Genomic DNA, 26,743 nt, shown 5'->3' with positions numbered 1-26,743 from the left:
ATTGAGTTCATTCACCCCTGAACCATGATATTCCAGACCTGGCGATAAGGTATATCTGGAGTACACAAGCGCATGCCGTTTTCGATCAAAGCTGAACCGTTAGGTTTCACGATCCCACATCGAGCAAGATCCGCTATCTTGCTCAAAAAGTCTATTGTCTGCTGCTGTTGGCGCTGCCTTCTGGTGCTGGCCGCTGCTGCTGATGCTGCTGCATGACACCCTCTTTTGCTTTTTTCCCTTCCTCCTTTTGGTTTTTCCCAGATCTTGTCTTGCCTTGCCGATAACCCTAAAGAGAAGAAAAAAACAAGAAATGCCTCCTTTTCCTAATGCGATAGATAGACCTGCATCTGCATGCTCTAGTTCCGTTTCGTCTCGACTGCTCCAAAGGGGAGGATAGGAGATGGGGAAGGTGGGAAGGAACAACCCAAAAGAAGCTCTTTGCTTTCTGGCAATGTGTATGAGCGCGAGTGTGTCCCGTTCGGGTGGTGGTTGTTGTTGGTGGCGGCGGCGGCGGCGGCAAAGGCAACGGCATGTGGAGGATGGATGGGGAAGTGTGGAGTGTCATGCGAGTTTGTGGCTTCTTCTTCCAACACCGATTTTTGTTTGACCGAGCGCGTATGTTGGTTGGGACGTGATGGCATTGCATTTTTCTGCTCGTTGCGATCCTTCGTTTCTTGTTTTACCAACATGGCTGCCACTCCCCTTCCTCATGCCGGGGAAGCGGACGGTAGCCACCGGCGGCGGCAAAACATCATGGAGGATTCAAGTTGAAGTACATCATCCCAAGTGGCCCGACGGAACGGAGAGAGAGAGAGAGAGACAGAGAGAGAGAGAGGTGTGTGTACGGACTGCAAAAGGTGGTTTGGCCGGAACTTGCCTGCCTTCAGCAGCATGCTCTCGCACCCCTCCTCCCCCTTTTCCCTCTACGAATACGCTTCTTCAATTCTTTTTTACCTTCCTCTCGTGACAGAAGCTATCTATCTTACCTTGCCGGCCGTCGGTTGTAGGAACCAACATATGCCTAGAAAACGTACACCATGTATGCAGCAGGTTCCTGCCGTATGCGCAGTACACCCTTGGCGATGGCGGTGGCTGCTGCTGCTTCTCCCACTCGGGCCTACCTCGACGCGAGATATCCCGCGGAGGAGCCCGGGTGATACTATGCAAAGGGTGGGAAGGGGGAGACTAGCAGGCAGACATGATTACATACCAAGAAGCAAAGCAAATGAGCATCGCGTAGCGAATGATTCAGTCCGCAGCAGCATCACCATCAGCAGTAGCTGCCGCAGCCGCAGACCGCAGCAATGGAGTCGATTAGACACAGAAAAAAAGCCTGCAGCGCGCATCTCCGCGCTTGCCTCTCATTTCCGCATACAGCATCGATGTCTCCTTCGGGCCCGACAGGTCGAGCAAGCGGCAGGGCAGGACCGGGGGCAAGGGAGGAAGCCTAGAGGAAGAACAAGGCGAAGGGGCGGCCAAGGTAGAGAGTACAGCCACCCCGTCACAGGTACAGGTACGGAAACCCCAGGAAGAGGCCGTGAATGGCCTGAGCTTGACGGCCCTTCTTCCTGCCGCCGCAGGAGCAGGAGAAAGGGGGGGGGCAGGGTAGAAGCACGCAGGCAAGGGAAAATTCAAACCCAGAACGAGGGAAAGGAGTTGGACGGGAGGATCTCGATCCTTGCCTCTTGCACTGGGAAGGGTAGACCTGGGCCGTGATGGGATAGGACAGCCAGACATGGGCAGGGAAGAACAAGGACAGGAAGACTCAAGACGACGGTATTGGGGGCGTGAATGGGGGGAGTGATGGAAGACGATACCCCTCCATCACCCGCTCCCCTCTCTCAGGGAGCTATGACGGGGGTTAGATTTGGCCACCGGGGTCTGGAAGCTATACTGAGGTCGTTCAATGGTAAGACTTTGTTGAGAATATCGTCGCTGCAGCCAGCCAGGGAGGGGTGAGGGTTGTCCATTGCCAAGTAGGGAAATGATGTCGCTGATGAGAGGGGTCAACCCAGGACCGGGCAGGTAGCAGCAGGTCCGGATGTAGAGAGCCACGTATGGTGATGCTTCGTGATGGGCAGCGAAGCGGCTAAAGCGGACCTTTCGATACGTGATAATGAGGCAGGCCAAGTCGGGGCCGATGGGGACGAGAAGAACACGCAAGGCCGTCTTCCAGCCAGGTTCCTTGCAACAGGCGGACTGTGCCAAATCCCATGGGATGCGGTATTTGAAATCGCGAAGAGGGCTAGAACATGGTCTCCAAGGGCGTCAAACTGTTGAAGAATCTTTCCCCAAGGGTTGCCGCCGCCGCCGCTTCATGGGAGACAACACAGCGGTATCCTAGGGTAGTCAATCTCATCGAAATTGAGCGGGATGCCGCCATGGTTCATGACATGTTCTATGCGGCCGTTGAACACCACCACCCCTACCCCGTGATTCCTTCACACAATTCAGACAGGCGGGAGATTGATGCCCTACATTGAAACGAGATATCCGGCTTGCACACGCCGCGAGAGTCCGGACCAAGAGGGGCGGTGGTCCGGACCACATCCGTTTGACAGGAGTTGTCGGAGATGGAGGACGACAGCGTAGTGCTGGCATCCTTCTCACCGACAGCAGTCGCCTTTCTGTTCTGCGATATCCTGCCCGGGCCCCGTTCTCGATTGAAATCCTTCGTAAATAATATCTTTCAGTCTCCATACCGGCCCCCTAGAGTCCACAAACGGCCGTTCGGATGACACCTTTCTGGCCGGCCGCTGGTCATGATCTCGACAGGAAACCAAAGAGGGCCGAACCATGCACAGTAGCAATCGAGATGATGTGCTTTTTTTCAAAATAGAAACAAAAGTAATTCTGTAGCCTAGAACCTGTCATGCCCCAGTGTCCGGACGACGTGTGGTGGTTGGTCCGTGTGGCCCCATGGGATCGGCCTCCCTGTGCGGCCACGCCTCGTTGCCGCCGGAGCCTCAGCCACAGTTTTGGAGAGGATCACCCGCATCCCCGCTCAAGCCACGTCAAGGACAGCAGAGGGAGAGTTGGCTAGTAGGTCGGACTGGGCTGAGGTGAGAAGTAGAGCGAGAGACGGAAGACGGTAGACAGACACACGCACACGAGGCTGACTTGTGTCGTGAGACAAGCCATACGTGCCCATCTCACATACACCCGTCCGTCTGTTGTCGTGGTCCGTCTCGTTCCACGAATCGTCTTTCGTCCCAGCATCTGCTTCATTTTGCATGGCCGAAATACGACGACGAGGTGTATCAAACCACTGGGGGCGCAGAGCTTCGAGATCGGATTTTCGTCTCTAGTCTCTCAGACGTCGCCCCTTCTTAGTTGAGACATGCCAGTAAACAGGCCGTCATCAGCCACGACGCATGAATCGTCTAGCCCTACGAACCGTGCGTCTTACCAGTTCCCCGGACGCCCGTATCTCGCTCGCAAGTCACGTTCGAGGTCCGAAAACCTTCAATCCAACTGCTCCGACTTTCATCGGCGGGCCTGGGCCGAGTCGGCCAGCAGCCAGTAGCCGCGGGGTCAAATCATCCCAGTCCGACCGCGAGAGTGAAAACTGAGCCAGCAGCAAGTGTGTCATCTGAATCGTCGAAGCAAGCTGAATCTGCCCATGGGACCTTTTTTTTTTTTTCCGAGACTGTCTCACCTTGCCACGGCTCATGGAATGTTCTTTCTCGTCTTACTGCATGGGCAAGTCGGTAGGGAGACCGAGTTCCCCATTTAAATTGATTCATCAGCGTTCGCTGACAATTGGCTCAGAGCCCTTCTGATGTGGCTGACAAGGAAAGTTTGTGCTAGGACGTCACATCCGAGGCTCTTGTTCCTGTCTTGGACAGCGAGAGAGGCTGCAGGTGAAGATGGGAGGATCAGATGCGCCCAAGAAACGTCTGTTGGTACGCCCGCATGTGTGGTATATCGTAAGGGGCTTCTGCATCGCCGTGAGCTAAATGCGCCTTTTTAAAGCGGTCGGTCTCCTCCACCGATTTGCTTGATCGCCGTTTATTTCAGGAGGGGGGCGTGTGTGTCCCTGGCATCTCTTGGTCACGTTCCCCGCAGAGCGTCGGCGGCGAGACGTTGAATCCTCCCGATGAGCCAAATCATCCATGCGCACAACGAACCTCATCAAAGGCGGCGGGAGGGGTCGCACCGTTGCATTCCTCAGCCGGACAGAACAATCCAATCTATTGTGGGCTGTTCGATCTCTGCGGGGTGGACAAGACCATCAATTGGCAGGCTCGGTCTTGGAAATTTGATATCACGCCCGCCAAACAACGGCGAGAGGTCGCACGGAGGGTCCATCTTAGCCAGTCTGTGTGTGACAATGAGCAGTATTGCTGCCCGCCTTAGCCATACGCGACCGAGGCCGGGCTGCGACGCATGGTGAGGTTTGTTGCTCTGTCGGGGGGGCGGCACGGTCGCGGTATTTCGAACGTGAAGGGCAACTAAATGTAACAATTCTTAGCCACGTCCAAGGTGCAGATGACGGCTCTGCACACAAGGCTTCTTCATTTCGGGTGCACTGCAGCGAGCTGAAGCCTTTCCCCTCGCGGCAACATGATTGCAACTGGTTCGTTTGAGAGCTGGGTGGGCAGCAGCATACCGTTTTGGAATCCGATGCTGCATGTCAGATTTTGGACGCCCACAACACCACGACAGAGGGAGGGTGGTCAGTCCCTCGTAGGGCTGGGAGGAATATTGGGGGTGGCAGCGGAAGGATTCTAAGTGTGCTGCTGTCTGATGGGTAGTATGTGAGACTGCGAGATATGTGCTTCCGCAGGTGTACGCGTAAAAGCCGTGCTGAGAAGAAGAAGGCCATGAACAATGATTTGTCTGGTTCAGCCACGGCGCGAGAAATGCAGCTGGGCAACCGAAGGAAAGTGCCTTTCTAGACGAGATATGACGTCCGGGGGTGCGGAATCCGCTGCGTGTGTCTCAACTTGAGCAAAAGCGGCGTCGACGAAACCGTCAAGAAGGAAAATAGAAGTCCCTCCTGGAGGAGGCGTCGCGTGAGAGCTTCTGAATTGCGACAGGCTCATTTCGAAATGACGTCGCCGTGTCGCTGCAGGCCACGCCGCCCGTTTGCATACCTGTATCCGCAAATCGGCAGCAAGAGCCCCGGAACATTGCGGGCGCTCCTGTACAAGCGGAAAGTGGACCAAAGAAGGCAGTTATGTGCACTCTGGCAGCCAATGCAGCCAGCCGTGTGTGGTGTGACACGACTGCATCATTCAGGCCCAGCCCTAAACTGCTCGTCGCCCTACGAGGCCGTGGTTCATGGCTCGTTGGCAGGAGGCAATATGCACATACTCTTCGGCGAATGACCGGCCAGCATTGTTGACGGGACTTCTGTTGCCATTGGTCCTAGAGAGTACCAGTTGCCTGGAACAGCCCGCCCCGTCTCGCGCGCAGAGGTCGCATTTCTAATCTGCTGACAGATCAGAGGAGCGCCCGCAAGCCGGGCCCAGCACATCCGTGTGCTGATGCGACGAAGCTCTGGGACGCTCACCACAATCTCAACGTCGAGCTCTGAGGCCGACGACCGGGAGCCGCGTTTGTGATGGCTTGAGGAAGTGCTCTCTCAGAAGCCAAAGTCAACTGAGTGGTTGACGAATCGGAGACTTGAATGGCCCGCTCGGCGACTTTTTGGTACGGAACGGCGAGATTGATTGGAATCTGGGGTAGCGGACATGGTCCGGATCGGCGCAGAGCATCCGATACAGTTTGCGAGTTGACTGTCGACTTTGGGGGCCGAAGTCGCATTACAAAGTGGTAACCATAACGCATTCTGCGGGTGTGGGTGATTGGCCGTGGTTGCGAGGCAGAGAAGCGGCCGATTTTCGCCTTTGGGCAATTTCCGTGCAAAAGGACCTTGCGGCTTGTGGAGACTCAACATACCGTCTCCATCTGCGACGTGAGACCATGCGCCTGCGGCATGTGAAGAGAAGTCGGTGACGCTAACAATTACAGAGCCAGGAGCGTCTCCAGCTTTTTGCACCTCGAAGCTCGTGCGGCAGATTGTCTCTGTGACTGCGGCATCTGAGTTGGCGGAGTGTTCAGTGTCGTCTGCCGTGTGCCGTGTCTCGTGTGAGGGTAATGCGGAGGGAGTCTGCAAAGAGACATTGCCCCACAGGCAGTTGTCCTCGAGAACGTGTGCTGTGCAAGTCAGACACGGATTGTCAGACTCGATGGACCTATGGCAAAGGGCGCATAGCAACGCCCGTAGGAGAAACCTCCCAACGGCGTTTAATTGCCCAGTGGGTGCTCTCGCACGCGGTGCAATCTTGATGGCAAAAAGCTGGCGTCTGTGCAACTGGGGGCGGGCTAGCGTATTCGTCATCAAGCTTGACCTCATTGATCAATTTACGTCGAAGGTGTGCGGCTGGTCGTCGGAGTTGGGACCCGTCATGTTGTCCGACCGTGTCGTTGGGCGAGTCCCGAACTCTCGGAGCTTACACGTCCTGGCCCGCGGCCTGAGCCAAGGTGGTCCTGGTTCAGCAAGTCTCCATTTTGAGGGGCAATCATCAACGTGGCAGCCATCGTTGCAGTTCTCCATGGGCAGGGTTGCTGTGCGGCGTATGCCTGGCCACCCGTGCCGCTGTGCCCTCTCCGCGTCCCGCATCGGCTCGTCAACGGCGCAGTACAATTTTCTGACGATGGCAGTCAATACCGAACGAAGCCTTCCAGGTAGGCCCTCCTCAGATTGGGTATGCTATCTCGTGTACAGAGACCCAGCTGTGAGGATGATGCTGATTGGCCTTTGTCGTTTCCATTGCAAGGGCTGGTGTGGAATTCCGGATTGTCTTCCACGAATCCACATGCCCTTTTGGGATGGCCGACAGGGTCTCCGGGATGGGATGGGCCTTCAACAACGCCGTCCGAAGCCATCACAACAGCGTTGATACCTGCTTGTGCCGTGCTCAGCGGGGCCAGACGAGCTTTGAGCCGCCTGACTCCGTGGACGGCCGGATCCGTAGATTTGCGGCTTACACATATCGATCGTCTCTTGTCGTGCCTGCGGGCCTCGGCCCCAGGTAACTGCGTTATATAAGCTGCGTAGTTCAAAAAAGAGACTTTTTGAGACTAATTAACATGGTACTTATAGTAGTTATACTACTACAAATCCTCTTACGCTTAATACTACTATATCTTAGCTAATAAAGCCATTTACTATACTAATATTACTAATATCTCTATTAATATAATATCTAAAGTTTAATATAAAGTATTATTATTAATTACTATTAATATAGTTTTAAAAACTTATTATATATAAATAATATATAACTAGTTTATAATTAAACTTCTTAAAAACTATATATAGTTTAATAAATTAAACTAAACTCTTTAATAATAGTTTATTTTACTATTTATTAAAACTACTTTATTTATTCTTTTAAAACTAATATCCTGTTTAATAAAATATATATAGAAATAAAGATATTATTAAAAGTTAAGATTATATAAATAACTAGCTATAGCTATTTTTATATTATAAATATTAGTAAAGTTAAGTTAAGCTGTTTTAAAACAGATTAATAAGGATATTATTATAGAGGAGTTAATATATTATTAGAATCTCTACTAGCTTAGCTAGTTTTATAGCTATATTGATCTTTACTTTTAAGGTTATCTATAACCTTAGGAGATAAAGCTAAATAGTAGTATATCTATTAATACCTTGAAGTTTATTAGTAAAAAAAAAAATTCTCTTTCTAGAACACTAAAAAAACTGGGTAACAAAACCAAAGATCGTCTCTTGTCGAACCGGGTGTGCAAAAACCTGGGAGCGCGACCAAAGTGGGCACGCTTTCCCAGTAAGGCAATTCGTATATCTAGCCACACGATTGACGCCGTTTTTCCTAGATCCTCCCGTTTGTGTGCGTTCCATTCTGGACCCATCTCACATAATCAAGGACAGCCTAGCAGCGGAGGTTAGCCTTACGAGAGCGCAATTTGTAGCTGTCCTGCGCAAAAGTGAGAACTCAAAAGGTCGGATTAGTCCTTTCCTGGTGGACGCAGAAGAGGGTTCGTTCTTTGGCAGGGAACGCATTCGTGGGGACCCTGCACTTGTGCGTGTACACACCGCAGCCAAAGTGCCGTTTGGTCAAGTCGTCGTTGTCGGCTGGTGATGCCTCGACTTATTCTGGAAGGTCCCCCAAAGATTATCCAGATGCCTAGAGCAAGCTGTGTAAGATGGGTTGCAACGGCGCGGCCCTGCAGGGTTTAGCTGGAAGAAAGCCATCCGCGATCTGTCGCCGTTACTGGAAAGGGGCACTCGTTCCCCGGCGTCTCTCGAGCTCCAATAGATTCTCAGTAGACCTGGCTATCCCAGCAAGACCTCGCACGTCAAGTTTTGAGTCAGTGACACCTGGTGATACGAAGTCCCAAGTCGGATATCGTGCTTCTCTCGTGAGCGTGTGTTTCGCCGATCCTGTCGCTGCCAGCGAGGCAAGCAATCATGACAGGCTCCTTGGTCATCAGCGGTCGAAGGCACAGAGGGTGTTCTAGCTTCTGCCCTCGTCAATATCACCACCCGCCTGTGCTCCCTTGGCTTCGTCTGGTTGGTTAGCAGCGGCCGCACGTTTCGGTCTACAGACCACCCAGCATGCGTGGGGCAATTCAGTGCGCGGCTAGAACGCCGTCGCTGCATGAAGGAGACTGGCGGGCAGGAGGCAATTGGCTTGAATAGACGCTCATTGTCCACACCCTCAAGCAACCCCTTCCCAGCAAAGCGGTGCGATGGGCATGGACCGGTCTGTTCGGAGAGGGCTGGGTGTGTGTGGCCAAAGGTACTTCGGACATAGTGGTTGCCCATCAGAGAAATCGGACGGATGTGAACATCGACATGTTAGTACATGCCGTCCCAACCCCAAGGTCTAAGCCTTGTGGATCGCTGGTGCCGCGGTGACAGGGTCTTTCCTGGCCGGTTTGGGTGATGAGCTGCACCGTCGGTGACCAGCGTTTGGACTTTTGGCTCCCCCCTCCCCGTCCAAAGTGTCAAGTCGGACGTCGTCCGCTCGACTGGACTCGAGGGGAGAGCTCTCGGTGCTGTCCTTGTCCCTGAGCCCGGGCCTCATTTGGGTCTGCGCCCGTCGTCCGAAGGTCGTCTTGGGGCCCTATTCTGGGCCGACCTGAAAGCGACGGTCGCATTTCCAGTCTCAAGGCAGCAGTGAAATACACACTGTTAACTCCGACGTGCTCTAGTGTCTCCGTCTAATTTAGAACGTGCAACGCCTTCGGGACGCCAGGCCACGGCTTGTGCTGGTGCCGCTGGTCAGATGCGATTCGAACACCGCAGAAAAGCCATCTGCAGCTTTGGGGCGGGACTGGAGCGACGAGAACGTCTTTGGATAAACTCGAAACGACGCAGGCCAGCGTGGGCTCACGACAGTTGAGACGCCACTGATGGTGACAGCACAGCATGCTCAAGGGTGTGGCGATAACAGGGCACAAGATGGTGCTTCTCCAATATCCAGTAGTGGGATCGCCGTTGAGTGGTGGTGATGATGGTGGCAGTTGTGGTGGTGGTAGGGCCGAGTGCTTCCAATATTGTTATTGTTCCTGGACTGCCAGAGCCTGGGGAGACGCAACGTGCCGTAGTGGGAGATTTGACGTATGTGCCGCTATGCGGGTGTTGTCTGCTGACGGACGCGGGGGAGGCCCCTTCAAAGCCGGTGGTCGCGCAAATAGAAGCCGGACTTGGAGAGGGTGTTGTTGCTATCCAGTTGCGGTGTCGTCATTCGACCAGACGTTGGCAAAGAAAAGCAGCATTCGATGCCCCGCAGGTACACACACAAAGTTGGAGACGAAAGTAGGTGGGTATGGCGTCTTGGTGCTGGGGACTTTTGTCGACTGCTGCTGCTGCTGAGCGGGAGAATGGGTGCGGAGAAGCGTGGCTCATGGTGAATGAATGTTGAACGCCCGCGCGGGAGACTGGTTTAGTGACGCCAGGGACGCCGGACGAGCCCTATCCGTTGTTCAAACGTGAGACGGCGAGTCTTGTTGAGCTTCAAGCTTTAGCGCGGCAAAGATGCGGCAAGCCTTTGGGCGTGATGTCTGGGCCCCCCAGCCCTAGGGGCGTCAAGGTGCAGTCGGCGGCGCCATGTGATGTCTGGGGGATCGGGAAGACACCGAGAGAGGGGCGTTGGGAGATGACGGCAAGAACGACACCAAGGGCGGGACCGAGAATCTGGCCCCCAAGCAGACAGCTTCTTGGGACCGAGAGAGCCAAGCAGTGGCAGGTGATGCAGCAGCAGCTGAGGGGAGCTGGAGTGGCAGCGTCTGCGACTGCTGCGTCTGCGTTTCTTGACGAGACAGACGAGCAAGGCTGGCGAGCTGAAGCGACAGGGTTGACGAGGTGCAGGAGGATCAAGCGCGGCCCAGGCATGGGAGAGGTGTTGCCCGGCCAGTCTGGAGCATGTGGGCGACGATGCTTCGCAACTTAGGTTCAGGACGACGGCGCCAGCAAAGCGGAAGCTGCTGATGTTGCTGAAGCCTTGCAGCGGTGACGGCAGTGCAAGCGGTGCGATGACAGACGCGGCAATGCTCGAGTGGAGAGAAGAAACTCTGTTGCCGTCGGGGCTTGAAACATTGACGGCAGGGGACAGGGAGGCACCCGCGCAGCTGGGTAGCTGGACGGAAGATTTCAGCAGCACTGCCTGCCACCTGGTCCCGACGGTGCAGGCTCAAATCTCTCTGCCTGAGGGCCAAGTGGGGCCGGGGCAGGCACTTGCAGCAATTAAACTACAGGAACTACAACCATCCGGTCCGCAGCAAATCATTACTCTGTGCTTATTATGCCAGCCACCGCGACTCAAGACTCGAAACGGCAGACGAGTGCCATGATCGGAATGTTCGTGGTCTGGCAAACTCAAAGATGGCAATGCCGTGCATGCATGGGCACTGCTGCACGCCGTCGGCACCTACGCCCTACAGCCACAACCCCAGCTGCACATCAAGCGCTGATAACAGCCAACGACCAGCACAGGGCGCTTGGCGTTGCAGGTCCCGTGATATTCTTGGAAAGTGCTCGGATGAGGATGAGCAAGATGAGATGCCTTGATAGCCGGCGGACAGACGACGAGTACGTGGGCTACTGGCCACCCTGAAGGGCTCTAGAACGTGTCAGGGACAGCCATCAGTCAGGACGACCAGATGTCGGGTTCAGACAACAGCCAGCGACACGTTCCTGTCATGGCCGCACGGAACGGTCAGTCCGTTGTCCACCATTCAGCTCAGATCGACAACTCAATCAGGTGCGTCTCAGTAAGACCTAGAAAAGCAAAAACCGGCCTCAGTGATGTTTGCTTGCTTGCCCCGGCCGAACCTGGCTGGACCCAAGGCAAGGCGAGGCGAGGCAAGGTAAGGCACGCATTCGCAGGGCAGAGGACACACCACTGGACTGGGTCGTCTTGTCATGTCTCATGGCCTCTCCGGTCGACCACGGACATGGGCCTCACAACCTAATCGACAATCGATAAGGAATTAGGTGTAGGGGAACAGGAGGAGGACGGCTACGGTGTGGCGTCTGGAAAGGTTGTTGCTGATGACGGACGCTATGTGATCTTCCCGCGCGGGAAAGCCTCTTCCTTGCAGTTCATCACTCGCTCGTTCGTCCAGCAGCAGCCAATTTCGTCGCCTGGCGGTTGGCTGGAGGCCTTGAAGGGCAGCAGTTCGTCTGTGGAAACACGCCGTGTCCTGCTAATTTTGAAAGAAAAAGGAAGCATGTGCAGACAGTGGTGGAAGGCAGCCATAAACACCCAAGAAAAACGCCCAACTGGCGAGCGCCGGTCAACCCACCACCCATCTCACTTGCAGCTTTGCAGTGCAAGAACGCCTAGCGCATGCCGCGCACTCGCTGCGGCTACACACGCTCGTCGTCTAACCTTCTCGATCGAGGCAAGGTTGGGCTGAACTGCGTTGGGTTGGTTGGCTGTCTTTGCCGCAGCGGCACCGGTGCCGGTCGGATTCAAGATGGACATAGTTAACGTCCGTAGGGACTTTGGCGTGCTCGGGGTGGGCAGAAAGCCGGGTTGGTCCTGGCTGCGTCCCGTACCGCACCGTCATCGACACCGCACTCCCCATCAAGGAATGGATACGGCTCGCAAGTACGGATACATGTGAGGAATATCCTGGTACACTGGGAGGCGAGCGGGTGAGCTGGCTGGGCTGATGATTCCATCATGTCTTTCCCCGGATACGGCGTACGGGCTCGGAGTGGGTGAACACAATTGGAAACCGAACCAAGGCGGGGTTCTTCAATAAGCAGAACGGGCCTTCTGTCACCTCGTGAGCAGCATCCGCCTCAGACAAGAGTCACTGATCTTACGGGCAGTCAGACACGGTGGGTAAGGAGTTCCTTGCGGCGGTTGACTCACCAATGCTCCGCCAGACAACCCAACGTGGTCGGGTCGGGTTGGAAGCCAAGAAGGAGTCTGTATCCGTACAGAACACGCTGCGTCGTAGGTAGGTTCGGAGGGCAAGGCCGATGAGATGCGGAGCGGTCAGGCACGGACGATAAGGTACGGATGCCGTAGTCGGGGTATCGTTTCTTCACCTTGCGGATACCATTGCGCTCACCTTGCTTTCTTGCGGTCCGTAGATGAAGTGGTGGTGGTGGTGCTCTCTACCTTGGTCTTCCTGGTTCCTTGCCAGGCACTCCCCGCCATGCCCGATTCGACTAGTGCGCTTTGCAGCTGGCGGTACGTACCGGCAGCTGTCCCGACCACACACGCCGTCCCCACTTCGGATTATCGACGAACGGCTGCTTTTTTTTTTTTTTTGTCCCCTTCCTTTCTCTCAGCAGTGTTCTCTCTCCACCACAACACCAACCAGTGCACGAGCATCGGCAGGGATCCCGATCCTTTATTCCAGTCTCTCTCCCAGGACTTCCATGTCCCTCTCCTCTGCCCTGCCCGCACTCGATTGTCCGCTGTCTGGCATTCGCGAGGCGAGACGACGAGCGCGAGTGCGCGCCATCACCACCACATCGCAGAAGAGAGGGTAATCTCTCTAATGGACGCCGTCCTGCAACCTGATGGAGACGGACGCTACCTAGCCCATCTGCTGCTCTCTCTCAAATCATACCTTTCTTATCCCCGTGCCCTTGCCAGGCACATCACCCTTTGGTGATTGCTGCTGCTGCTTCCTTCGCCTCGCCAATCCGAACCCCCGTCGACCACGGTTTGTCCCGAGCGGCCGTCTTGATGTTCGTTTTTACATTGCACAGGATTACCAGGAGAAGACATTCTTTTTTCTTCAGTCGCGTGTTCTGCATCGGTCCTATCCGCCAGCTGACACTGCCGTGGTTGTGCCCAAGGGGTCAGGCGGGGAGCGAGAAAAAGGAAACATAATTAATAATTGATGAGAGAGGCATCATAACACACATTAACCCGTCGGACCAACATGCATCATGTCTTTGCCCTGGCTGGCCAGTGCCGGGCTAGGTTTGCTACGCAAAACCGCCGTCCCGACGTACTGGCTCCCGGCCCAAGTCTGTCCGTCTTCTGGGGTCCATCGAGTCTCTGTACCTGGGACAAGACAAGCTGAAGGCCACACACACACTCAGAGAGAGAGAGAGAGAGAGAGGGCGCGGAGGGCGAGAGACAAGCAAGCGCTCGTTGGTATTGGCACTGGCGTTGGCGCATCAAGCAACCAGGCCTGCTGTTCGGTAACCTCTTACACGCACCCGGTTCAGCCCAGCCCGTCAGCCAGTGTCTGTCTGTCCCAGGATCCCACCTCGAGGGCATCTCGCAATCTCACACTCTCGTCTTCCTTTCTGTTCCTCCCGATCGTATTGATTCGTCTTCCACAGGTTATCTGCTTTTTCTTTCTTGCCTGGTCTCTGCCTGGACGAGGTCCTCAGAGCAGGACTACTATGGCAGTACCTTAGCACGGCCCTGGTTCCCGGTCGACGTCGAAACAGCTGCCCCAATAGGGAATAAGGTCACTGAATTATCCACTCGTCCCGATCACAGACCAGCTGGTACGGGCTGCCGTACCGTTCTACACTACGACGTTAGCCCGCCCCAGTCTAGTGGCCCGCCCACGCCCTGTAGTTTACGGGCTGCTTAGTGGTGTACCTGGTGTACATGCCTGGTGTGGGAAAGAGTAAAGGCGAGCGCGAGGTGCCCTTCAGGACCCAGTGGCCCGTCTCCTTGAGGCCAGCCAGGGCTTGAGCGATGTCATTGTCATCTCTCCTCTCCCCTCCCCTCCCCGCCAGGTACCTACGGTACGGTACGGATACCGCTCCCTGCCTCTTGTTACCCTTTCCTTGCCGGTACGGATACCCTGCCCTGTCGTCTTGCCTTGCCTGTCTGGCCTCAGCCGGGTGTGCAGCAACTCTCTCTCTCTCTCTCTCTCTCTCTCTCTCTTTCTGTGTGTTCCTCTGCTGCATATGAAAGCTGCGAGGGTGAAGGACGCTAGCCATAGCCCTGCGGCCCATCCCAAGCAGGGACGTTGAGGGTACTGACCGGGGCGTTCATACCGCGGCTGCCAATGCTTTTGCAGAAAATGCTGGAGCCTATCGATCCCTTCCCCGTCCCCGCCACAGCCCCATGTCTTTTCTTCAATTGTTAAGACAGGTAGGCGGACTTGGAGACTGGACTGTGCCCGTCTGCCCATCACTCTGGTAGTCTTTCTGGGTCTCTCTTCCTTTGCCTTTGCCTCTGGCCTGGACACTGGAAGAAGTGGGAGAGACACCTTTGACTGCACTTGACCCTCACTCCACCAGCAGGTCCTGTCCTGCCCTGTCCCCAGAGTCCTTGTCCTGGGTATTGCATGTCACACTCTCGACTCAACGCAAAGACACACACCTCCTCGTTCTACGCCGCACATACACACATACTTACAGTACACACACGCAACACACCTTGCTCACCTCTGCCTCTCTTCCTCTCCGTCTCTTCATCCCCCCACACACACACCCCCAGGGGAGTCCTACATACGCCTCTTCCCGTAAAACACCCCCCTCCCCTCCCCTACCCTCCTCCCCTTCTTCGACCGTTGGGACCACACCCCCCTCCTCACACACTGGTGCTGGTGCTTGTACCTCCGTACCCATCTTCCCCCATCCTGGTCACCATAATCCCATCTCTCTCTCATCCTCGAACCCCTGCCACCACGTCTGGGCCTACCTCCATCCAGTGTAGCTTGTCTTCGAACATGCCCATCTCTCCTCCGTCTGCTGCTGGCCCTGCTGCTGCATGGCCAGACGGTACGTCGACACAAGGTCGGGATCTAATACCATAACTCCACACGCTACTTACTACATGTCGTTCACTGCCCACTCCCATTTATAAGACCAGTGCCCGCTCCTGGACCCGTGAGGCTGAGATCTTTAACCTTCTGATGATGTCCAAGTATAGCATCTGTGATCTCAGTTGAACCGAAAGCCTCCACCCGGCCAGCAAGCAAGCAATCCTTCCTTCTCCAGACTTCAAAACTTCGGTGCCTGATTCACATTGGTCTGTTATAAGTCCTTCTCACTCTCCGCCTCGCCGATACATCGTCACTTGGCCACATCACATACCAACAACACATACACCCGTAAACGGCGCTTGGACATACACACATACACACACTCTCACTCCATCGACACTGACAACATCATCGACCTTGGACCCTCACCACCTTGTCCGTATGTGCCATCCAGAGTTTCTTCCTAGTCGTCCTTCTTCTTTATCAATGGCTTCCAGTTATTCCGAGCAGGGTTGCGAGAACTCTTACTCACTTCCACCCAGATCCCGAGCAGGAAGCCGCGTATCAGCCACCACTGCTCAGTTCGCAAGCATACAGCTCGTCGATTCCCCCAGAACCTTGCCGATAGAGTCCAGCCCCTCCATCAGGTCCGAGGCTCTTCATTCCTCCGGCTATATCAGTCCCAACCCGCCCAGCTCGGCCACCTTCCTCTCAACCAACTCTAGCTCCCAAGGATACTCGCCTTTCCCCCTCCTGCCTCCCGAGGTCTTGAATGCAGAGTGGAACGACAGCAACGAGGTACACCACCAACAGCACGCTTCCAACTCGACGCCTCTAGTCAGAGTAGACCCGGCCCAGGACACCTACTCTCACCACCACCCATCCTCATCGCCGCCACTACCACACGGAGCAAGCATGAGGTGCGCTCCCGGACCTTGAACCACGTTGAAAACCGTTGACCAGTCTCTCTAACACTTTGTCTCTTTCCCAGCACTGTTGCTATCCCATTCGACCCCACGTTCACCATGGGAAGCCGATCAACATTCACCTGGCCTGGTAAATCAGCTCCCCCCTCTCCCCTCCCAACAACAGCTCATCCCTGGACGTGCCTCTAACATGCATAACCAAAAGGCCTCGAACACAGCGGCGAATCAAGCGGGACGCTTCTCGGCCACAACCTCGCATCTCTCGGCTCCTCAGACGCCAGCCTCACACCGCCCAGCGGATCGAGATCAGTGACGGCCAGCCCGCCAAGGGGGGTCATGACGCCGGAGCAGCGGGAACTGAAGAAGCAGAGGGACCAGGCGCGCCGGGACTCAAAGACCTCTCAACGGGTAAGGAGAGCCGGCAGCAACAGCTACATCCACTCGCCACCGCTCTCGATGCCCGACGTCTCCAGCACGATGGGCGTTCCCGTCTACACCACCGCGCCAGCCCCGATCTCGCTCCTCGCCGAGCCGACGACCACCATGGGAAGCTCGTCATACCTCCCTTCCTACAGCCCGCCGCTGTCAGACCACGGCTACCAGAGCGGGTACCCTCCGATGGCGCCGGCCTACAGCATGGGCGGCATGGACTACTCCAACCAGTTCCAACCACCAGCACAGTACGGGTACGTGAGCAGCGAACCGAGAAGTGGTGGCCGAGGCCACTACTTTTGGCAGCAGCAGCAGCAGCAGGGCAGGAAAGCTGACACACCGCCTCTTAGCAGCCGCCCTCCACTGTCAGTCAGCCAGGACCCGATGATGTACGGCGTGCCGCCCTCGATGGCGCCCGGAGCCGGAGCGGACCAGGGAGGGCACGTGAGGGTGGTGCAGAGCCGGCCCAAGCCCCAATGTTGGGAGCACGGCTGCAACGGCCGCCAGTTCTCGACCTTTAGCAACCTCCTCAGACACCAACGCGAGAAGTCAGGCCAAGCAGCCAAGGCGACCTGCCCCAACTGTGGAGCCGAGTTCACGAGAACAACGGCGCGGAACGGCCACCTCCTCCACGACAAGTGCAAGCAGCGCCGCAACACATAGACCTGCTGGGGTGACGTGGCTTAGGGGCACGGCCTGCCTTGTTTTGTTTGTGTTGGAAGCAACCATCATTCATCATTATTTTAACGACGCAAAGACCGGCATGACACCTTTTTTTTTTCACTCTTCCCTGTTGGTTGTTGGCGGGGGATGTGTTGGATGGAGAAGGGGGGCAGCACAGTCAGGGAGAGAGGGGCCGTCGGACTTTGGCTGGGCCCCTTGCTCTTCCGCTCCTCGCACATCATCCATGCCGACATGCGACGACCAACAACGTACGAGAACGACCAACGCCGCACTGCGCGTCGCTGCCCGCCCCCCTCTTTTTGGTGTTTTCTGTTTTCTTCCATTCTATCTGTACATCCTAGGGAAAGAAGAAAACAAAAGGACTTTTGGCTTGGAGAGGAGGAGAGGAGGAGGAGATAGGCTGTGGTTTGGGAATCAAAAATCGACTTTGCTTTGTCTTAGAGGAAGGGAAACGGTCAGAACGTGTCTATCCTCCGTGGTTACATGTTCTCGCCGCCTTGGGAGGATACGGTGTTTATTTTTCTGTCATCTTTTGCTCTGCTCTGCTCTGCGTTGGCTACTTTGATTTTCGGACTTTTGTTTTATGGAGAAAGGGATGGCATTCTTGGCTTATTTTCGTTCACAAAACACCAACCACCACCAACAACCGCGGCGTCGGGGATCCCGGCCGCTTCTTCACCACCCAATTTTTTTTAACTTTCTATTCTCCACATCTTTTAAGATATACCCTTTCTTTAGCGTTTCTTGAAATACACCTCGTTCCCCTCAAGGAAACGAAAGATTACGGAAAACGCTGTTCTTCTTCTTCTCTTCTTCTTGTTCACACAACCTTCTTCCAACCTTCAAACTTTTTTTGTCGTTTGGTTTTTTACATATTGCCTATTTTGGACATACGGTGTTGATTGATTGAGAGTGAGAGAGAGACGTCTGGTACATAATTTTCTTCTACCTTTTTTTGTATGCTGGTCGGGCCTCGATGGCACACACACACATTACACACACAAACGAATCAAAAATGCAAATGCAAATGTTGTTAAGAACCGAACGTCATCGGAGTTCCCTCCCCCCTCCCCCCCCCTCCCTCCGCTCCAATGTGACTTGTGAACGACTCCCGCAATGGATGCTAACCTCATCGGGGGAAAAAAAGACAACAGAAACAACGGTAACCAGACCCCTGGTTTTTTTTCTTAATCTCGAAAAGACTCTGCAGCCTCTGACGGGCCTATGAACGGCGCGGGAGAGAGAGTCACCTGTTTCGGAGAGAGGCCCCCAAAGTTGGTCCCAACATGGTCTAGGGTACCCTTGAGCAGGGGAGGGGGGTGTGGTGGGAAAGGTCACAGTTGTCGCTTTCCAAAACAGTGGTAAATTTCTGTATCTTGTATTTTCGTATTTTTCTGATTCTCCTCTCCTCTTCTTTACGTTCCTCAAGGTGCGTCGTGGGTGAGGCATGCAACAAACGAAAAGCTGCCTCGGCTTCATGCAGAAAGGACCTCGCAGAAGAAACAAGACCCCGTTTACCTTACAAAGGGAACAATAAGCATTGCTGGGAAGGATTACGAGATGGGGGGCGCGCGGGTTTACGGGTACGCGGTGCATGGTATGGTGCAGAATGGATACCTAGCTAACCTCGGACGGCGCGCGAGAAAAACAACGAATGAAAAAGAACATTGAATTCAGCGAAATGAAGCCCAAGGTGCTTTGCTTCTTTCGTCCGATGTCGTTTTTGGATCTTTTGTCAAGTCGTCAATATGGAGATACGACGGGTTCTAGCAAGGTGTGGGCGTGGCGGAGAACACACTAAACAGAAGGAAAAAAGCGATGGGGACCTGGCTTTCGGAGTCGCTCTCCGTCCATGGGTTGGTGGGTGAAAGGGGAGGGACCCCCCCCGCTGCTGTTGCGTAGGCGCCGCCTGCCAAGGGCGCGCGACCTGTGGCCGGGGGTCTCCCGGTGATGTCAAGATCAGTCGAGCCGAGTTTGGAGGAGAGCAGGGCCTGCTTTATCCGGTCGAGTCTGGGGCCGGGGTTCAGAAGGGAATAATCCCAACCCAACTCCAGGAAGCAGCACTCCTAGGGGCCCCGGTCCTCCAGCACGACGGACCTCAGGTATCGTGGGGCTATTGATACCAAGAGGCTGGCGGGAGCAATTTATCGTCCACGTGTAAGTGAATGCAACTGCCTATTACCGCAACGCGCGCAGCTTCCTTTACCGCCTGCCGACATCCCAGAGCAGTCGACGACGGTACCAAGAAATTGTGCAGAGGCTTTGGGTTGAGTGGGGGAAGACGAGAGGTCATCGTGCCGGTGCCGGACAGAGACGGCGCGGAGCTTTGATCGTCTTCTGCGGATCTTTCTAGACCATGACTGATAAACGGCATCTTGAGGCTGAATCCACGAGTCGTGAAAGCCCGGCAGGCGGAGAGGCTCCATGCTCGGGAGACGCTGTTTGTCTTCCCCGTTCCCAGGGTTCAATGCAGCTGCCTGCCGTGGAACACTCAACAGCCGTGAGGTCGAAAGATGCTTTACCAAGTTGATGGGTCCGCGGGTGCAAAGATCGGCGCCATACGCAGACAAGGCGGAGGCCTAACAAGCAGATTGAGTGCTGATTTGACGGGGCCTGTTCCTCCCATCCCATCATGATCCGTCCCGTTTCCAGGTCGCAGCATCAATGCAAACGTCAAAATGGCCGAGCGATGGCTCTCTGAGCGCGCAGTCTTCGTTCTGCAACCCGCAGTCTGGGCCAGAGGTGAAGCATTCGAGCAGGAAGCGAGAGGGGACCAAGGCATGCAGCGTCCCAAAGCAGGCCATGACGACTTGCATCTTCATATCTGGCAAGGCACGGAAGAGGGGCGGTATCGACTCGACCCAAGCCTCTTCTGTCGACACTAGTCCTAGCGGGCAATTGAAGACCCGCCTCCCGTTGCAACGGACCTGAACCTGGGCCTGTCTCTGGACCTGGATTGTAACCTGGAACCCGGGCTCGGGGCTCTAGGACTCTGGCAACGGGTAGCGATCGCCGCCGCAGACAACCCAGCTTCAGTTGAGGCAACAGACATGTACATGCGCGCTGGGTTTTGCAGACGTCGTCCGCAGAACCTACACACTGAAAACGCACAGGTGATGGCAGAAAACCTGCGGCTCAGCATCCAAAGAGTCGCTGTGCTCTGTTTTTCGCATTGCGACGAGCGTCCAGAAACGAAGAACTGGGAGATACGTACCTGGCCGCTGGTACCCCGAGGTAGCGAATTGGAGATGCAGGTGTAGCTTCCCCGCCGTTCCCACCCCCTCCCCGTCCGACACAGCCGCGATGGAAATAGGACGGGTCCTAATTTGTAGGGACGTTCGGTCCAAGGTGACAACGCCCCGAATGAGAGCACCAGGCCGGTTGAGGGTTCATCTCGCCATGTGAGTATGGTTTAGGGTCCCAAGTGACGGTGTGATAGAACAACAAGCCTCTGTTTAGGCATCAAAATAAGGCCGAATCACAGATGCGCCAACTCATCTCTATCCTCGTGGAAGTGAGATGAGCGTTGCTTTTTTGGAAATTGGGGCTTGGGACGGGCCGCCAGGGCGAGAAGGATGAAGCGGGCAGACGGCGGGCGAAGGCGCTGGCGCTGGCGCTGGCGCTGGAGGAGGTGGCGGCGGCTTGCAGCGTCTGTCGTTGGTGGTTGTCGATGGGCGATGATGACGATGATGCCGTCGTCGGTCGCTTGTCGTCTCCAATGGGCCCAGGCCGGCCGAGGGAATCACGCGCATCGTCCGCGGTGCTCCGCGGGAAGTCGGGCGTGTCGGGCAAGAGTGCGCCCAAGTGTGCCGTGTGTAGCTTAATGGTGGTTTGCCGTGACCGCTGCGTCAAGGGCGTGTCATCCTCCCAGCCCAAGACACACGCAGACGCAGCCAAGGCAAGGTACACACCCACACGTCGGTGGGTGTACGATCAACATGGGATGGGAGAGAGAAAGGCAACCTGCATTGCAGTGCAGCGCAGCATTGCAGCTCGAGGTCGAAAAGCGGCGTGGGTGCCACCCGGTTGGTGTCGCGAGCAGCCAGGGCATTGGAGGTGACAGTCCAAGTGACGGGGAGAGGACGCAAAAAGACTCGACATGAGTGGACGGGCCGGACTACGATGAACGGCCCACTGGCAGCCAAATGGCGAGCAGACGAGTGCCCCGTCAGCCCTCATCCGACAGTCCATCTTCCAACAAGGGGGGAGAGAAAAGGCTGCGGATGACAAGTGAAGAAAGCCAGGGAATTGTGCAGGTCGGTGGATACTTGTCCGCAGTGCAGCGTCTCCACCAACACCAAAGTACCTTTTCTTGCAGCATCTCCACCTCAGTTGGTCGTCGCTGCTGAGCTGAAGCAGCAGCGTGTCAAACAACGCAGAAGCCGCTGCTTGTCGTGCCTCGTCTTGTCATCCCTTGGCTGTTTGTTCCCACTGCCACCTCCAATTTCTCCAATTTCGCCTTTCCTTGCACTGCGCCGTGCTATAACAACGAGTCGTATACATAGTATATACCCTTCGGTCCCGAGTCCTCGTCCGAAGTGCTGGGATCTGGGTTCATCGTTCGTCTCGTTGGTTTGTGCTCTTGTCGGAGTCTCTCCGCCCCCAAATTCCAGGGTGGAGCGGGCGGTTCAAGTCGCTACCCGAAACTATCGCAATGACCAGCCCTTTGGCCAATACTCTCTTTGCACTTCGAGGTCGACCAATGTACTCTGCGGTACTCTTTGGAGAACTGCTCGTCCATCTGCCTCCACACCCCAGCCCTCCACTCACCCCCTCAGACCCCTCAAGAAGCTCGAGCCCTGCCCTATGAGGCACATGGCTTACAGGGAGCTCTCCAAGTTGGGAGAGCGAGGCGCGAGAGACGAGGCATGGAGATGAGCGGCCGTCTGCGGGAGAGGAGGGGGCGACTGACGCACCCTGTGAAGATGTGGGAGAGGCAGGGCCACACCTGATGGAATCTGAGGTAATCTCTCGCAACTCACATCCATCCGGCCATGTACCGTACGTGCCGCAAAATGCCGAACCACATCGGAACTTAGCGGTGGACTCCCGTAAGCCGCCTGTTCGAAGCTCGTAAACGTACAGAGTTAACTTTCAGTCCAAAGTTCCTCTGATTTAGCAGTCAGACGAACGCGAGAGATGTGAGTACAGATGGAAACCTAGGCTCCTGCTCAGAAGGCGCGCTGCGTTGAAGGCATTTCCCGACGTTGACGACGAATCCGACGTATCGGGAATTGTGCTCGATGGTCGTGTGTAGTCATTTGCTCCTTTGAGAAACCGGCAGGCCCCCCCTGACGGCAGCCTGGGGTTGCTGGGTTCAGACCCCGATGGAGATGACGATATCCTGGTTTGGTCGCCGACGCTGGCCATGTCCAGCTGTCCACGCAAGCCCCAATGTATCGTTGACCGTCGCCTCTGAGAAGGCTCGAAGCTCTGTCCTGTGAGAGAGGCAGGGATAAGATAAGGGGGGTCAGGGGGTGGGGAGGTCGAGACGGAGCGCAACTCCGTGGCCCATGCTTTGTAAACCCGTACGTATCCAACCGGCCGATTCTCTGGGCCCAAACATGAGAATACCCCGAGCACGACCCGATGTGCTTCGGGACGGGTGCGATGCGGCGTACTCTAGAATATGGAGACCCTGCAAATAATAATCAAACGCGGCCCTCGCGACGGAGCCGGTGGCTGCACTGTCTAAAGTAGGCAATAATATGCCCTCCGCGGATGGGCAATGCGTGAACGAAGCCCTCTCCAAGCGTTCTCATAGGGAGATTGCGCTCGTTACAGTGGTCTCATGCTCCACCAGGGCCCTCCTGGTGGATATCAGAGATCCCCAAGGTCCGTGGCAAGTCGGCCCCGTTACGCCCGTCGGTGAATGTTTGCGACGGCGTGTACTCGTCGGGCTCGTCGGTGTTCTCCTCCGGGCCTGGATTCCCACAGCCAAACGGTCGGCCGCCCGCCGTCATTAACCATCACAAGGAAGCCCCCGGTGCTGCAGCGAGCACAGGAGGAGTAGACAGACAGAGAACGCCAGGCTAGACTGCGACGATGCCAAGGATCCGTGAGCAGGTCGGAGTTGTCAAGATCGACCCTGCTGCCCTGCCATACCCCGAAAGCCAAGAAGCCTGGCTCAATTTTGTCAAGATTAACGTCACGGCGAGTCTGTTTCGAAGACTTGGTGGCCCGGCTCACATGTGCAGTCTCGTGGGTGACCGCGCGGCCGTTCGAATGAAGCCCATGCCGCAAGTCGTTTCAGGAGCGCACACAGACAGCCTTCTGCGTGGGGTGGCCAATGGCGATGCGTAGGGGCTTCAAGTGAAGTCAAACGGCGACAGCCTCCCGACATCCAACGCGTGAGGCTCCCCCGACCGGTTCGTTGCAGATTGGGGGCCAAGATTCCTCTCCACGAACTCTTTACATAATCAAGCGAGCTGCCGGCCGCACGTGATGAGGGGATCAAGACTTTCAGCGAGAGTCCAAGCACTCGGTACCTTGGTGACCAGGACAAGGTAGCATCCGTGTGGTCCCCATTCCTTACCGCTCTAGGGAATGACCTCGAGGTGGTATTCGTACCGTTGTCAGTGACCCACTCTGCAGGCACGACAATTAATCAACAGGCTCTGATGCTGCCCTTCGCTTCGCACTGGCTGCTATTGGGCAGAGTACTCAACGGCGTCTTCTTCTCTTGGCTCTTACTGGCCGTCATGCGAACCAAAACTCAATGTTCTTTCAACGCCTCCTGGACTCTGGCAAGTGGGAATAGTCGACGAGGTATGTGTGAGATCGTCCACTGCCGCTTGTGACCCCTCTCAGGATTCTGCGGCATAGTGCTGGTTCGTTCTCATATACGGCCAGCAGAAGACTCCCAATGCTATAAAATCCTGATGAAAGAAGGCTCGTCGTAGAGATGCGATGTCTCTTCGATATCCTTTCCCGGAGCCTATTCTGGACTTGACCGACCATGGGGACCATCGTCATTGACGCAGTTGCCGTTTGTCACTTGCTTGAGTCCAGGGAACGGCCATTGCGGAGTTGTCTCTCAACCCGTATTGCGTGCCTTGCTGTCGATGTCGACTGGGTAGAGTAATACTGAGCGCGGATCACTGCGAAAGGATCGGTGTAGAATGCTATGCGTCAGGTCCTAAAATTAACTTGTCAGGGCAGCCACTTAAGATCGTGAAAACTAACGATGATGTAGGACTCGCTCGTTGTTTCTGGAATGGCGCACTCCGCGCTGCGGTGAGGTTGACACCATCCAGAGTCCATCCAAGACGGGCCTCTAGGCAGCAGAATTAATCAGATCCACCGGTGAACTGGGTGGCTTGGGCCGCTGCCGCTGCCGGCCGGGACCATCCTCCAATACGTCCGCACCTCCATCCACTGCCCTATGCTGCTTCCACTTGGTAACAGCCCTGTAAGTCCTGAAGACTGAAGCAGCAGGCCCTCCCTGTGGCGTCTCGTGGTGGGTATTGGACGAATGTCACTCTGAAGGATCATAAAGCAGCGGTCCTGGTCGACGGCTAGTGATGGTCGCAAGGCAGGGGCCAGCTCATAAGGCGGTTATGGAACGCCCACATGGAAGCTCTGGAAAGCAATGCGCCACCGGATAGCTTGCAGTAGGTCGTGTTCTGCCCCTTCTGATTCGCGGGCGGGCTGTGGATGGCGATGGAGTCGTTACCCCTGATGTGCGGGCGTTCAGATCGGGAGGATTGCAGACTCTGGCTGAACGCTGGGCCCCTGATATGAAGAGGAAGACGACGGTGACGAGACTTGACCTGACCTGGAAACCGGTAAACCTCATCTGGCATGCCATGTGAAGGAAGCAACAAACACGACACGATGCAAGGCCCCCTTGACTTGGTCTTCTCAATTTGGGTCGGTCAAAGACATCCTCTCTCGGCGCAACGACGGTGGAATTAGTCCCCCCCGCGGTGACGATGTGTTGTCTCCTTCGGAACCAGCTCCTGAGGTCTGTAAACCCGTGGGTCTTGGGGGCCATATCCCCTCTCCCCTCTGAAGGATGAGGCTTGACATGAAAGGCTTGTGATCGGACAGGCTGATGGCCGATTGGGGTAACGCCTACGGCGAGTCGGGGTTTGAACCACTTTTCTCGTCATCCTGTCAATAGGTCGATTCGCTGGGGAGACCCTGATCGAATGTCCCCGGACAGACGAGCGAGCCGACACCGCGCGATGTCGAGATACGCAGTACGGGGGCACCCGAATGACGCGACGACTGCTGGATTAGTTTGAAAACCGCGGTGCTGGCGGATGGACAGGACGCCCGCAGCTTGGTTCATTTTTGAGAGTGCTGGTCGATATCGAAGCCTCGACCGATCGTCCGACGTACACTTCTCGGACGATTCTGAAATTGCTCTTCATGTCGCGCACTGGCCCGACCAATCCACGCTGAATACGAAACACGGCTAGTCTCTCACTGGCCGTGGAATTCTTCTGTGCTTCGCTTGTGGCGGTTAGGAGGCGAAAACTGTTAGCAGTGTAGTCTTGGTCTGATCTTCATGACACTTGTAGGCGTACCTTTGGAGATGGAGTCCAGCTGCTGCCTCTGCAGGTATCTGTACCACTCTCTATCGTGCCATAGCCCCTATCCCTTGGCTGGCAGTAACAGCAGCTCCCTGTCTGTCTCCTGTACGTAGCGGCATGCAAGTGAAGCCAGGTTCGAGGTCGCTTGTCTTGATCCTTCGCGTCGCTACCCCACACTCACCGTCTAAACGGCGGTGCTAGTCGAGCACTGCACCCTTTCTGGCTTGACAAGTCGGCAGGAGCATTGGCTGCGGGCGCGCGTTAGGCGGAGACCGCTTCGCATTGATGGATGAGGGAGGCGGCGGCTCGGTCGACGTCTCCCATCGCAGGAAATCTGCAGACCGTACGGCACATCGGAGGGTTCAATGACTTGCGGTCCCGCGTGGGCCCAGAAACTGGCACCCGGACGGTCGTTCAAAGGCACGATCAAGATCCATATGGCTTAGATAACATGGCCGGGGAAGCGTTGTGAAGACAGAGGCAATTTGGGGAGGGCGTGATTGTAGAAGAGGAGTCGACAAGGAGGGCGTCGATGCAGTGGCCACTAGATGGGGGTCAGAAGTATACTGTGCGCAAACAGTGCTTCAACAGCATCCGCACATGCCAAGCACAATCTGCGCCTGTCTCGCTTTCTCTTCGCTAGCGCTAACTGCAGGCGGATTAAGCGCGGCTCTGCGATAGGCTGGACCCTCACCACCCCAAATTCAATGTTTGGACACGCACCTAAGCGCAGCGCTTAGTCGGCATCACGACCAGAGAGAGTAAACAAAACCGACGACGCTTCACGGCGGCGACGACATCGCGACAATAACTTGATATCGAGCAACACGAGAGCGACAGAGTACTGCTACTTCTCCAGTGACAGCCCACGTCGCCAACAACCCAACATCTGCAATGAGGCGGGCCTCGAATCCTTCTGCTTGAGAACGCCGTTTGTGCATGCCTGCAGCC

The 26,743-nt window shown here is 55.7% G+C and overlaps 1 protein-coding gene across 1 annotated transcript; it reads left to right on the top strand.

Moving 5' to 3' along the window:
* Positions 1-16,235: 16,235 nt before the first annotated feature.
* Positions 16,236-17,231, top strand: COL26b_003027 (uncharacterized protein; the record flags this gene model as incomplete). The annotated part of the gene is made up of 2 exons (XM_053175932.1): positions 16,236-16,266; positions 16,342-17,231. The coding sequence occupies 2 exons, from the start codon at positions 16,236-16,238 to the stop codon at positions 17,229-17,231; spliced, it is 921 nt and encodes a 306-aa protein (XP_053040099.1).
* Between the last annotated feature and the right edge of the window lie 9,512 nt (positions 17,232-26,743).

The sequence above is a fragment of the Colletotrichum chrysophilum genome (genome assembly GCF_026319265.1).
Source record: "Colletotrichum chrysophilum strain AFK26 chromosome Unknown scaffold_16, whole genome shotgun sequence".
Classification (NCBI taxonomy): Eukaryota; Fungi; Ascomycota; class Sordariomycetes; order Glomerellales; family Glomerellaceae; genus Colletotrichum; species Colletotrichum chrysophilum.
The sequence above is the reverse complement of the archived record's forward strand: the minus strand, read 5'-3'. Positions and strand labels throughout refer to the sequence as shown.